Below are 13,276 nucleotides of genomic sequence, written 5' to 3'. Positions count from 1 at the left end.
GCTGCCCTGGGAAGCGGCAGGGGAAGGGCGAGCGTGAGGGACGGCAGGCACCGCAGCCCTGGGGTCACCGGGGGGGGGGGGGGGGGTCAATGCCCAGGGGACTAACTAGGAGCAAAGGCAGGGGCGAGCAGCGGCAGCAGTAGCGCGACAGGGAGAAAAGTCGGGCTACATTGTCAAAAATAAAGGCGGTTTTATACAGCCTTTAAGTTCGTAAGATAAAATGCAAAATGTGAGAACATTTGTTGGAAGCCTTTTTTTTCAGCCTTAAAAAATACCGTTTGGAGATCTGATAGAATGAAAGGGGAAAAAAAAAACCCCTTTATCAGGTGTCTTCACACCCCAGCCTTGACTTTCCAACTTAATAAACAATATTTAGTGATTTCTGATGGAAACGAACCTGCTATTCCCATAGGCACTCACTAGGGCATTCGGTAACGTGCACTTTTGACCCGATTTGCCCTTGCATGACGGACGTGCTTTCACACTGCAATTCCCTAACATGGGTAGGACAGGAGTGAGCAGAAAGGGAAGTCAGGCAAAGAGAACCAAGGCACAGAAATTTGACAAAGACTTAAAAGAGAGAAAAAAAAAAAAAAGGTATGTTACATACAGTTGCAAAATCTTCAGGGAGTTCCTTCTGTGCTCCTGGCAACAGCAAAAACCCCAATGGTAAGTGTGGATGGGTGCTGAAGCACACATAGGATGTTGCAGAGTAGCTGAAGGTGTGGGGTTCACTCAGACTTCAGATTTTTCTTTTTCTGTTGTGTTTTTTTCTTCTTGTGTGAAATTACAGCATTAACAGTTTTAATTTTGTAACTGTTTTTTTGCTGTGCTTACTTCATTGACTGTGTAACTGCCAACCATGGCTGAGAAAACAGTCTTAAAAGGAGACCTGTTTGTTCAGCGATGGCTGCCAGGCATTCCTGCAGGAAGGCGACAGAGCACTCCCAACGCCATCAGCCAGAGCCCTGCCGCTGCAGCTCAGTGAAGGCTGCACAGTCCCAGAACATGGACCAGTTTGCTCTCCCCTGAACTCTGCACGAGCTTCCTGCTTCAGGGCACTCCTTTTTACAGAGAAGATTGCGTACATGCAGGGAACAGGTTTGTTGAGCAAGATGGTGCCAGCTCTACACAGCATGTTGCTGTTTATCTATGACTAAGCTCACAGCCTCCTTACAGAAGTCCCCGAGTTAGCTTTGCAGCCACAAAATTGATGCATAGAATTTTCCTTTGCATTCTGGGAAGGGGTTGCAGCTTTCATCAAGCTCTGGGCTGCCAGGGCTGAAATGTTAGCAGTGCACAAGAGAGGAAGTACTGAAAGGATACGACGACACCCAACGTGCAAACACTTTTTAAGCTAGTTTAATGATGACAATTATTCACGGAGCTAAAATAATATGCTGCTGTGTGTGCAAAATTTTACTACAGTATGTGCATGCTTTTAAGTGGCAAAGTCAGAAAAGACTCCCCACCTCCAGGAATAAATCAAGTAAAAATGATTAAAAGAATCCTAACATATGTTAGTGTGCAAAAATAAAAACAAAAGAAGACTCCAAGCAGGTCAGTGACAGTGGGATATGCGTTTCCATAGGTAATTTAATTACTGAAGCCAAACTCAGCTACATGCTTCTGCTCATAGCATTCTTGTGGAAGAGCTTCAGCAGACCTGAGGGCCAGCAGTGACTAGACAGACTTACGCCAGGGTTTTCTCTGCTAAAAAACATCTGCTAGAAACATGAAAGGTAAAATATGTGGAAGACAATAAATGTAAGGGCTAGGTCAGCATTTTCTCCAAGAGGTAATTACATACTGCAGCTCATGTAATCTGAAGAATTGTAACACAGCCCACTATAATGACACAGTTACCTAAAAGACAAAGTTTACATATTTTACATGTTCTACTTGCTGTAAATTTATTACTTTTTTTACAGTTGAAAATATAAATACAAGAACATTAAATAAATTTACAAGAAACAGTGCAAAGGCAATTGCCAAATAGTTAAAGCATTCACAGAAATGCATTCCAGCTACTAGCATTCCAGTACAGTCTTTTATTAACATGCAGTTAAAACCTTGTGGATAAACACAACAAATACTTTAAATTCTCACTGTAAAAGCATACTCAGAGTAGTCTTGGACACAGGTGACCAAAAGAACCCATGCGCTGCATACAGAACCACAAGAGGGCTTGAGTACTGAAGAGGTTCGATTGCTGAACTACAACAGAGCCCCAAACAGGAGGCATTTCACTGATGCTTTTTGTTGAGAAGAGTGTTTCCAGGGTTCCCTACTGTGTCCTCTGGGAAAGCAAAGCCCTTGCTCCCTTCCAGCAAGCATCTGCCTCAAAAAATCCCCTCTGCAGGGCCTGGCACTCCACAGTGTGGCACCAGTTTGTTCTAGCTCTTGCTCCAGGTGCATCCGACCTTTGACCAAGAACACAAGGAAAAAAAAGCAATGGCCGCAGCTGTACACTCGTGTGAGGAAGAAGAGGCACAACCAGGGCTCAGGGTAATTTCTGTTCAGGAAGAATCTTCACGATGTTGTATGGGCTCTATTTTCTTTCAGCTGTTGTGCATGAAGAGCCAAAATTCAGCTTTATCAGATAAATAGCACAAACGGAATGAAATTTTGCTTCAGGAATTACTGAGCTAGGCCCTCAGGATGTGGCTTGCCAACCAAGGGCCAAAGTACGAGCAGAAATACTCATTAGAATAGCTCAAGAGCTGCCCCTTAAAAAACAGCCACACACTGAAACAAGCAATTTCTCAGCTACTAAATAGAGCAACTGGCATTTATTCTCTGTATTTTTTCTTCAAAAAAGTAACACTTCTCTAATTTTCTTTATCATTGCAAATAAGAAATTGCAGTGTGTTTAATCTCTGGAGCCACCACTCAAGATAAAATACTGACCCTGCTGAAATCAATGGCAAAAGTTCCCATTGACTTACTCAAGCCACTAACGTAACTTAGTTGTATTTAATAACCTACTGACTACTTTATCACTCCCTCATTCATGGCACTCTACTTTGACAACACCCAGTTTCTATCCCTCTGTGGTGTGTGTACTAAGAGGTCGCTAAAGGTTCAAGACTGATAGTGTTTGTATTTACAGTTCTGTATCTACTGAATATATTTAAACCACTGTAAGTGATTTCACTTACTGAACAAATTAACTTCTGTATCATTCTATGTTAAAGTTAATTATTTCAATTAAAGACAAATGCAAACTTAAAAGTTAAAACAAAATACCAATTATTTTGCTATACATAGGAATATTTAAATTTATATTACAAGAAATAAATATAAAAGTATCATCAAGATGCTTAAAGGTTGATATTTTTCTGCTTATGTACATCACTATAGAGTTTGCTACTACAATATACAAAATGTTGAAGACAGTGTAGCTAACATTTTTAAAGATAGCATCGTTTCTCAAGTTGTAACTTCCTACATTTATACAATACTATTATGCATTATATCCAGATACTTAGTTGCAATGAAAAAAATCTAAACAAAACTCTCCTTTAAATGTAAAAAAACTCAAAAAATCCTCTAATGAAGAATCAAAATGGAAATGTGCCAGCTGTAATTCGACATCCAAGATACCCTCTCAAAATAGTAGCTTCCTTTAAAAAAAAAATAAATTGTCCTTGTGAATCCATTGCATGGCTGCCTTGAAGTTCCAGTACCATATATTAAATAAAATCAGTTCTTGGTCTGCTCACATTATGTAAAACTGTTTAAGTAAATCTGTACTTCACACTGTAAAACAGTGTGCTGTTTAAAAGGAAATCACATTTTCTCAATAAAAGTTAGGCTTCCCCGCTTTGAAGTCCTTCTGAGTGAGATACGGCTTTTTTGGCTGCCTGTATCATCCTTTTCTTGAAATACAAGTTGTTTGCCTGAAAAGTCATGGAGACACACATCACCATTCTGTACACTGAAAGAAACACCATTCTTCTCACTGGAAAGATGGCCTGTTGAAACAAAGAAAGAAAAAACCATCCCCTATCAGAAGGGTTCAGAATCAAGTCTCCTATGCTTTTTCAGTCACCGTAGGGAGTTCATGCACTCTCATTTTATCCCTGCAACAATGTCAAAATGTGGATTTTTCTCTGCATATTATATACGTATTTCTTTTCCTCTGTGAAATCAGTAAGAGATTTGACAGATGTTAACATATTTATGCACAATAGGATTCCATATTTTAAGCAGCAAAGGTCACAATTCTCAGAATGTAGACTTTGACTTGGAATAAATATCACTAGATAAGATGCAAAATACTTCTCATTCTAGTTTTGCTTTAACAAGTTAAGTTAAAAAGGTTTCTCAGGTTTGCCATGCATCTGAAACAAGAAAGTGTTTGAGAAAACAAGTATTTTTGTTTTCCTTTGAAAGGCACTTGACTTGCAGCCTTTATTTCTGGAGGACAATCAGAATATGACCTAGGTCCCATCACAGGTCTAAGCCACATTTAGACTGAGAATCTTACAAATTAGGTGAATCTACAATGAACATGTGTAATGCCACTGCTGATTGCAGCCTATTAATGAAACGCTCCACGAAAGCTCAATTCACTGGATAGAATCTGCTACCTCTGTGCATTACACTGTAGATAATTTTGATGAGAACTAAGATTTTTTTAAGTATTTGTGCAAATGCTTCTAGTTGGATTTTTTTTCCCTGCAAAGCAGTCAAGTTTAAAAGATCTGCCAGCATCCTGATACAGAATCACAGAATCATAAAATAGAATCATAGAATCATTCTATGTTTCTATGATTTATGCCAGAAATAGAATTAATAAAAAACATAAAACATCCAAGTTTGCTATTTCTGTTAATATTCACAACACTTCATATACAAACTCCATCACGATTCAGTAGATTTCAGTAACTCTACTGAAAAGACACAATAGTGAAGGTAGAAACTGCTGCAGTTTATGCTTTCAGGAGTAGGGAAAACACTGGTGAGAAACCTCTAGGCAGTGAAAGATGACTCTATTTCAGGGATCAAAACCTGATCCTCTCTAGTACGCCTGGATTCCTTGCATCAAATACCTCATATATCCTGGAGCAGAATTCTGCTTTGGCTCTGTCCTCCCCTTTCACTCTCGCACTACCTCATACTTCTGAACCTTTCCAGAAGGGGCAGGGCCACATTACAGGATGCTCTTCAACTATTTCTGGTTGGAGTCACCAGAGGGAGAAGTATTTGGTGACATCCCTCCTCTGAACTTAATCCCTCCTGCAGAAAGGATTCTGCAGCTTGAGTGACTGGGCTGGACTGCTCTTCTCTATTCTGCTTGGGCCAGGGCCCCCAAGCACACAGGTTTAGTATCGGTCTACCCAAACACTTCCTCTAGAAACTAATCCTTCACTTTAGGCAGACTGCACACCTTTCAGCAGGTATCCTATTGATTGAAGCAGATGTCAGTGTATCAGTTGCATCAAAGTCTCATTGACAAACTTTTCTTTGGAATGAGAGGTGGAATTTTTTAAATAAGATGTTAACGTGTATTTCTAGCTGATAAAGCTTACTACCAGTTTGAAAATGTAATGAATATAACTTATTTTAAACATCTTGGGCTGGGAGTTTAAGGGAGCGGGTTTGTGGTGATGGCTGTCAAAGACAGACTACAAATTCCATGCCAAATTACTGAGCTGCCACTGGACCCACAAAACAGAAGCAATGGCCCAACAGATTATGCAAAACCTCTTGAATATAAAGTCTAATATTTAATTATTAATGTGAAAGGCCATCAAGCACTAAAACAGGCACAAATGTAAACAGGGTAAAATGAGCAGAACAGCTTTGTTAATCAATTAAAATCAGATAAAGACTGAAATGACAGAAAATAACCATACTTGCTGTCACTGTAATTGTGCATTTACAGTGCATATATAGTTTAACCCCCTCCTGACTACAACTGTTTTATTTTAGAAGCAGCGTTCAAAATAGCTGTGGCCTCATGTTAGGGCAAAATCTGAGAAGAAAGGCAGGCTATTCTATGAACAACAGTCCAGTAGGCAAGCAAAGCCACAGGCCGTATAGACACCCCAAACTTACCATGCCAACTCATTCAATCCTGCATCTGGAATAGCATTTCAGTGGAAGTAGGAAGGCTAAAACCACTAAGTGTTTATTTATGTACTGTACATACTTACATATATTCTACCCAAGTTGGGCAGGAGTATTGATCTGCTTGAGGGTAGGAAGGCTCTACAGAGGAATCTGGAAAGGCTGGATCGATGGGCCAAGGCCAGCTGTATGAGGTTCAACAAGGCCAAGTGCCGGGTCCTGCACTTGGGTCACAACAACCCCAAGCAACACTACAGGCTTGGGCAAGAGTGGCTGGAAAGCTGCTCCGAGGAAAAGGACCTGGGGGTGCTGGTCGACAGGTGGCTGAATATGAGCCAGCAGTGTGCCCAGGTGGCCAAGAAGGCCAACAACATCCTGGTTTGTATCAGAAATAGTGTGGCCAGCAGGACTAGGGAAGTGATTGTTCCCCTGTACTCAGGACTGGTGAGGCCACACGTCGAGTGCTGTGTTCAGTTTTGGGCCCCTCACTACAAGAAGGACATTGAGGTCCTGGAGCACGTCCAGAGAAGGGCAGCGAAGCTGGGGAAGGGTCTGGAGCACAAGCTTTATGAGGAGCGGCTGAGGAACTGAGGTTTAGCCTGAAGAAAAGGGGGCTGAGGGGAGACCTTACCACTCTCTACAACTACCTGAAAGGAGGTCGTATTGAGGAGGGTGTCAGTCTCTTCTCCCAACTAACAATTGATAGGACAAGAGGAAATGGCCTCAAGTTGCATCAGGGGAGGTTTAGATTGGATATGAGGAAAAATTTCTTCACCGAAAGAGTGGTCAGGCATTGGAACAGGCTGCCCAGGGAAGCGGTTGAGTCACCATCCTTGGAGGTATTTAGAAGACGTGTAGATGTGGCGCTTAGGGACATAGTTTAGTGGTGGAGTTGGCAGTGCTACGTTAACAGTTGGACTCGATGATCTTACAGGTCTTTTCCAACCAAAACAATTCTATGATTCTATGGTTCTGTGACATAGGTCTTAATTTCTAGAGTGTTTTCTATTTGGAGCTCACTTTTTAATATGAAGTATTGCCATGTTATGTTGAAGTTCTAGTTGTGAGAGCAGGGAAATCAGGTACAGCAAAGGTCCCATGTTCCTATCTAACAATCAACTGATGGAGGCAGTACCTTTTGGAGGCATTTGCCCATCTCTTCTGAGATACAACTGCCCCATGTTTGGAAGGCATTGCCTCAGAGCTTTGCTAGGAGGATCAGCTCTATCCAAGCATAAGTTTACCCGCTTCTTGTGGAAGTCCTAAAGACCCAGAAGGATTATTTAGTCAAACTAACTATGCAGACAAGGTATCATACAACCCTTTTGATATGAATGGAGGATGTGGTACAGGGTTCACAGCACTCAAAACATACAATAAAATACAAGAGGCGATGAGGTGGGTCACCTGAGACATCTGTGTTCGTGACTGTATAGGAACAAAGTTCTATCAGAGTTCTTTCAGGTGCTTTTTCTGAGAAGCTGTTGGCACAGGACACAGACTCTCACACTGGAAAGATCTAATTATGTGAATAAACTAGGACAGAACTGGAGCACAGAACACAGAATTGGCATTGCTCTAAACTAGGACAGAACTGGGGCATGTCACACAGAATTGGCATTGCTCAATGGTTTAGATCAATTTTGCATCTCATTCTAAAATACTACCCAAATCAACAAAAACTTGTTCTGGAAAGCCACGACAGGACTCAGTTGCTACAACAAACAAATTCAATAAAACATTTATGCTATCTTTCTTTCTGTTGAAAAAAGTAGCCAAAATGCTTTTGTAGCTGCGTGTAAGCACGTCAAAAGTTCCAGGGAGATGGCATCTTCCATCAGAGTAACTAACGTAGCTGGAAAAAAGCCCTACAAGACATCCAGGCTTTTGTGCCTGAATATTTTGCTCTCTTTAAAAGGTATTGCTTCTACCTAAAAATACTGCCTTGCTTTATATTTGATGACAGTGAGAGTTACTGGATTCTGGTTCTCAACTGACCTGTTAGATACAAAGTATGTTAATTATTGCACTGTGTGGTATCCAAACAGAGAGCTTGTATAAAGGAATGACAAAAAAACCCAAAAAACCAAACCAAACAAAAAAAAACCCCTAAAAACTAATTTTACAAGCTCAGTTTGGAAAGCGGTTCAGGGCATGTCCAAATGCTATTTCCTGAAGTATTGTGATTTCTTTACAATATGCAGCTAGTACATCCAAATGGACAGTAACCTATTAAGGGGGCAGCACATACGAATTCCATAGCTTTTACTCTGTACATCTGAGAGATTACCTGCTGAGAGTATCCTGCTGATTATCTGCTGTCTTCTGACAGCATATGCCAGGAAACAAGCACAACACAGCCTCTGTGAGCATGTTCTACAACGTCATACTAAAGAATCCAGCTGACAGCATGACTTCTTAGCTTCAACTCTTGATCAATTGGGAAAAATGCCTTAGGCACACAGGAGTAATGTCTTGTAAGTTTTGCTCAACTTGGGCTTTTATACATTACATATGTCTAAGTTATTTTTCTCTTTGAAAAATTGATTGTCTTTCCTGAGAGCTCAAATCAGCAGCATGACGTGTCCAGCAAGTGTGTGAAAAACTAGATTATGTCCACTGCAAAACGATCATTTTTTAAGTACATTCAGTGGAGGTTTGTATCTAGCTTTCTGAATAGACAAATAAGCTACACCAATTTGCAAGTGAAATTGATTGGAGTGCTACATACACTTGCATTTCAACTTCTCAGGAACAGAGCAGAAGTTAACAGTTCAGAGGACAGTCCTGTGTTAGAACATGAAGGATAGAGAATTTTACTTCTTAAGAGTTGTTTCTTGCAGCAAAGGTATATTTCTGTTAGGCAAAAACATCCTTAAAAACCCCACAGGGGAAATAAAGAGCTATAGAGAAATTCTGTTTCAACACTTAACTCTGCAGCCAACAGTAGCCCTCTCAGCAGTGCCCTCTTCACTGAGGTGATTTTATAAGTTACAGTCTCCATTTTCTCTTACTTCTCCTCTGATAAGCAGCTTCCATGTACGCATGCCATTAATGTTCTTCCTCATATTACCTCCTGCATGATTTCTTTCATACTTTCAAGCTATATTATTATCCTATATTTCTTTCTTCTTCAGGCAATGTTTGTTTTCATAAAGTTGAAAATATGAACTGTTTTAAAACATGCTTGAAGTTTACTGTCATGTATTCAGGTGACAAGAAAAGCGTTAAAAGCAGCTTCTGCTAAGTAATTGCTCTAATAATGAATATTACTTACTATTTGATATATAAATCAAGAGTTCCCAGTGAGTAGGAGAAATTGATATTTTAAACCTTTGTCTGTAGTCCCCTAAAAGAGATGTGTGGTATTACTTGTGAGGACATCCTGAAATAGTCTAACCCTATACTTATGAATAATATTTTGTCAGCACTTCACCTTATATTAGCATGAAAGAGCATAGCACTTCTGTTTGACAACAAGAATAAAAATAGTTTGAGAAATACTATTTTGCATTATACATACCATTTCCATTCACGTGCACTGAATAATCATTATTCATTAGCAATGTTGTAGAGTTAGTGGAGTTACTGTTTGATTGTAAGGAATTGGAAGAACTGGATACTCCTTGATTTACAGTCTGCTTCTTTAAACCATTAGTAGCAGTTCTACTCCAGTCTACAATAGATACGTGTTACAGAAAATAGCACAACTCATACAAGCAAAATATTAAAATGTAGTTAATAATGCAACTGCATTAAAATAAAAACAAAGCTTTACCCATTCTCCTCACAGTATTCTAGACAGAATGATATTCTCCTGAGAATTTCATGATTCTTGATTATTTCAATCTAGTTCCTTTTTCTCTTGGCCCTTTTTTAATACAAGCAGCCAACTGTCATAGTTTTGCTACTGCAGACCAGATCAGAAAAAAAACTAAAGTACACTTGATCCTCTAAGTTAAACTGTATAACAAGTATGTAGCTTTATGAGAAGTCAACTACAGAATAAAAAAAACATAAAATCATTTATAGTTTCTTTGGTTTAAACTATGCTTCACCTTGTTTTTGTGAAAGTCACTGGTAAAACTACAGTTGACTCAGAAGCTAGAACAAATCTTACAGTTTCTAACTATGATCAAAAGTCTTCTGCAAGACATGCCTTTATACTGCAGTGGAAGACATCAACTGCAGTTATAGCTTAATGCAACAGCATGTAAGCATGTAAGAACTGCATTGACTACCACCTTAAAGAGTGTAATTTTGTAGGTTTATTCTACCTTGGATAATAAATTAGACCTGCAACTGCAGCAATATGATTTATTGACACTTTTTAAGTATTACAAAATACTATGAACTTAACACTGAGTATAAGTATTCAGAAGTAAAAAAACTAAAATTCATATTTACCAGAGTTTTCAGCCAGCCTGAATTTCCCACAACAGAGATATCTTCTCCACTGTTTACGGACATTCTCCTTTGTTACACAATAGAAGATAAAAATGAAGAACCCTGCAAAAAAATAACGTTAGAGAATGTTGCAAAATCGACTTTTGCTACTTCTTAATGAACAATGTTTTGGTTTTCTTTCATTTCTGTTAAATTTCTAATCAAAAGTAATGACATCTTTCTTTGGTGAAAAAGTTTACAGCTCTGAACACTAAAGAGTACTTTTCTCTTACACAGATGAGAGGAATCATACACACAAACGCAAGAGCAGCAAATATAACCAAATCCACAAAGTGCATAAAGTTTCCTTCTGTCAAGTAAGAAGGGAAAAATTCTGTGGATCCTGAAATTTACTTAACGCTTTTAGCAAAGAATTCACAGCAATGTCAAACAGAGGGTATGATATGACACTGTTGGGTTATGCAGCTGAGAGCATATGGTATGACATTGTCCCATCTTTTCCTAGCAGCTAACCTGTTAGCAGCAACAGAACCAATAACGCTACAAAATTTAAAGCATTCATACAAAGAAAGTAAATCATATCTAAAATAATAACAAACGGTACCCCCTTTACCACAAAATCAAAAGCCAAATATTTTCTAGAAAGGATGGGGCTCATCCCTGTCTCTTGCCAGTGCCACATTACAGACTCATTGCCTGCGTCTCATTCACTTCTAACTGACACAGGGTGGGACCTAACTTTCCCTGCTTTAAAGTCCATCATCATCATCTGCCCTTAAGGAAGAGTGGCACTCAGCCTTTGCACAATTTTCCAGCTGCAATGTGTCCCTGAGAACAGGTGTTAGGTTTACAATGAATAGAAAATAACATGAAGGAAAACTAAATTATCAGAGTGGTGCAGATGCACATGTATGTTATGTTTACACTGCTTTTAAGGCCAGTTAAGCATGTAAAATCCCACAGTTTGCTTAAGTATCTTTCTTAACTTTGGCTTTTGGGATGAGTTTTTGAATGTGACTAAGTGTTGCTCTACACTAAGTGTTGCTCTGGTTCTATACCATTTTCAAATATAGTTCTGAAACACTGGCATAAGCTTAATTAAAGTCAATACAATTGATGCAGCTTTATTATTTCTAATATCAAAATGCCCAGCACCTAACTTAAAACTGCATAAAAAGGGAACTTACTTTCACATAACAGATTACTCTGCCCACACAGAATGTAGTTTTGTGTTAGTTCAACACAATCCCGTGCAAGACCCGGGAAGATGTGGGTTCAACCCCTCAAATTACCAAAGAGTAAGGCACTCAAAAATCAACATAGGGGAGGACTCTAGACACTGAACTGCAATTTTCATTGCTTTAGTCTCTCTGGGAAATCAGAATCATCTGGGAATCGCCTAGAGTGCCATTTAAGCAGTAGTTTGGATCGAAACTTCAGTGGGGCAATTCAGGTATACTTAGGTAACTGTAGGCACCTACAGTACCTCATATTTACAGCCTCTGTAAATACATCTTTTGCAGCCTTTGAAACTCTGCTTTTGGATGTGTTCAGTAGCATCCTGGCCTTTGCAAAGCTGCATGCCTTTGTATCTACTTCCTATATGTTATCAAGTACTAAAGGCCATGCTTGAGAGTTAGACCACTAACTTTTAGATGTTGCAGCCTTGCCTGTCTCAATGGCCCTTTGTTCAATGTCACACCTCACCTCGAAGCCTTAGGGGTAAGTGGAGAAATGATACAGTTTTCACTACGTGAATTGCATTATTATGTGAACACTTACAATAACTGAGTATTTACAATTGATCTGTTGACTACAGAAATACAGTCACTTCCAGTGGTGTCTCATTTGCATACATTTTTAAAAATGATAGTATTTATAGATATAAATGCATATAAATAGTAGTTAGCTTTACTGTACCTTACTGTAACATAACTGTAACTTCAGATTACAGTAAAGCAGTATCCTCTTTCATTTAATTAATATGTTAAAGCATGTATAAAAAATACATCTTTATTGCTAAACCAAGAAAATGCCATTTCTGAATGTTTTGTTCATTATATTGTACACAATGGGCTGTCACACAAAGGATGAACTTACCTTGCAAAGTGTTGAAAATGGTAAAGAGGTAAGTAAATACGTCATTTACTGTGAAGAAAGCAAATCCCCAAGTAATTCCCAACAAGAATGTTAGGCCAGCAACACTCCTAAGGTCTTGAATACTGGTTTTTCTTTGAGCACCAAGTTGTTTTTTCTTTTTGATACGACAGAGCTGGATCAGCACAACAATGAACATGCTGATGTTGATCAGGAATATCAGGCAAAAGTATCCCACAGCAGTAATGTAGAAGACAACTCTATTTTTAATCCAGCAGCTAGAACACAAGAACAGTATGTCAACCATTATCAGAAACAGAAATTGAGTAAAATAAACACGAGATAAAAGTGTAGTTTGTTGCACATGCAAACCATTTTTGCCTCTTTAGTAAGAATTATTTTTTTGGCCAAAGCGTAAGAGCTGTCGTATAGGCAATAACCACAAAACACATGACATAGTGTAGAGCTATACCATTTCAAAGCTCTCCCATTGCTTCCTTCCCTTCCCCACCTTCACTTTAAAGAAAACCAATTTCATAGGACCTCACTCCCCCCCCCCCCCCCCAAAAGCACCTCCCTTTAACTCACAATTCATCAGGTCTGTTTATTGAAACCTTTCCAGTGGTTATAAGTCCATAATTATCTGGTGATACTGCCAACACGATGGACACAACTACTGCTGGTAACCCTAAAA

The 13,276-nt window shown here is 39.1% G+C and overlaps 1 protein-coding gene across 1 annotated transcript in view; it reads right to left on the bottom strand.

Moving 5' to 3' along the window:
- Positions 1-1,379: 1,379 nt before the first annotated feature.
- Positions 1,380-13,276, bottom strand: part of ADGRG2 (adhesion G protein-coupled receptor G2) — a 62,597-nt gene continuing 50,700 nt past the window's right edge. The window contains exons 25-29 of the mRNA XM_075775544.1: positions 13,171-13,270; positions 12,586-12,860; positions 10,486-10,587; positions 9,602-9,754; positions 1,380-3,977 (exon numbers count right to left, since the gene is read on the bottom strand). Coding sequence (XP_075631659.1) covers positions 3,793-3,977; positions 9,602-9,754; positions 10,486-10,587; positions 12,586-12,860; positions 13,171-13,270 — 815 coding nt within the window. The 3' untranslated portion in view covers positions 1,380-3,792. The remainder of the gene's footprint in view (positions 3,978-9,601; positions 9,755-10,485; positions 10,588-12,585; positions 12,861-13,170; positions 13,271-13,276) is intronic.

Source organism: Balearica regulorum, chromosome 1, assembly GCF_011004875.1.
Source record: "Balearica regulorum gibbericeps isolate bBalReg1 chromosome 1, bBalReg1.pri, whole genome shotgun sequence".
Taxonomy (NCBI): domain Eukaryota; kingdom Metazoa; phylum Chordata; class Aves; order Gruiformes; family Gruidae; genus Balearica; species Balearica regulorum.
This window is presented reverse-complemented; position numbering and strand designations above follow the sequence as displayed.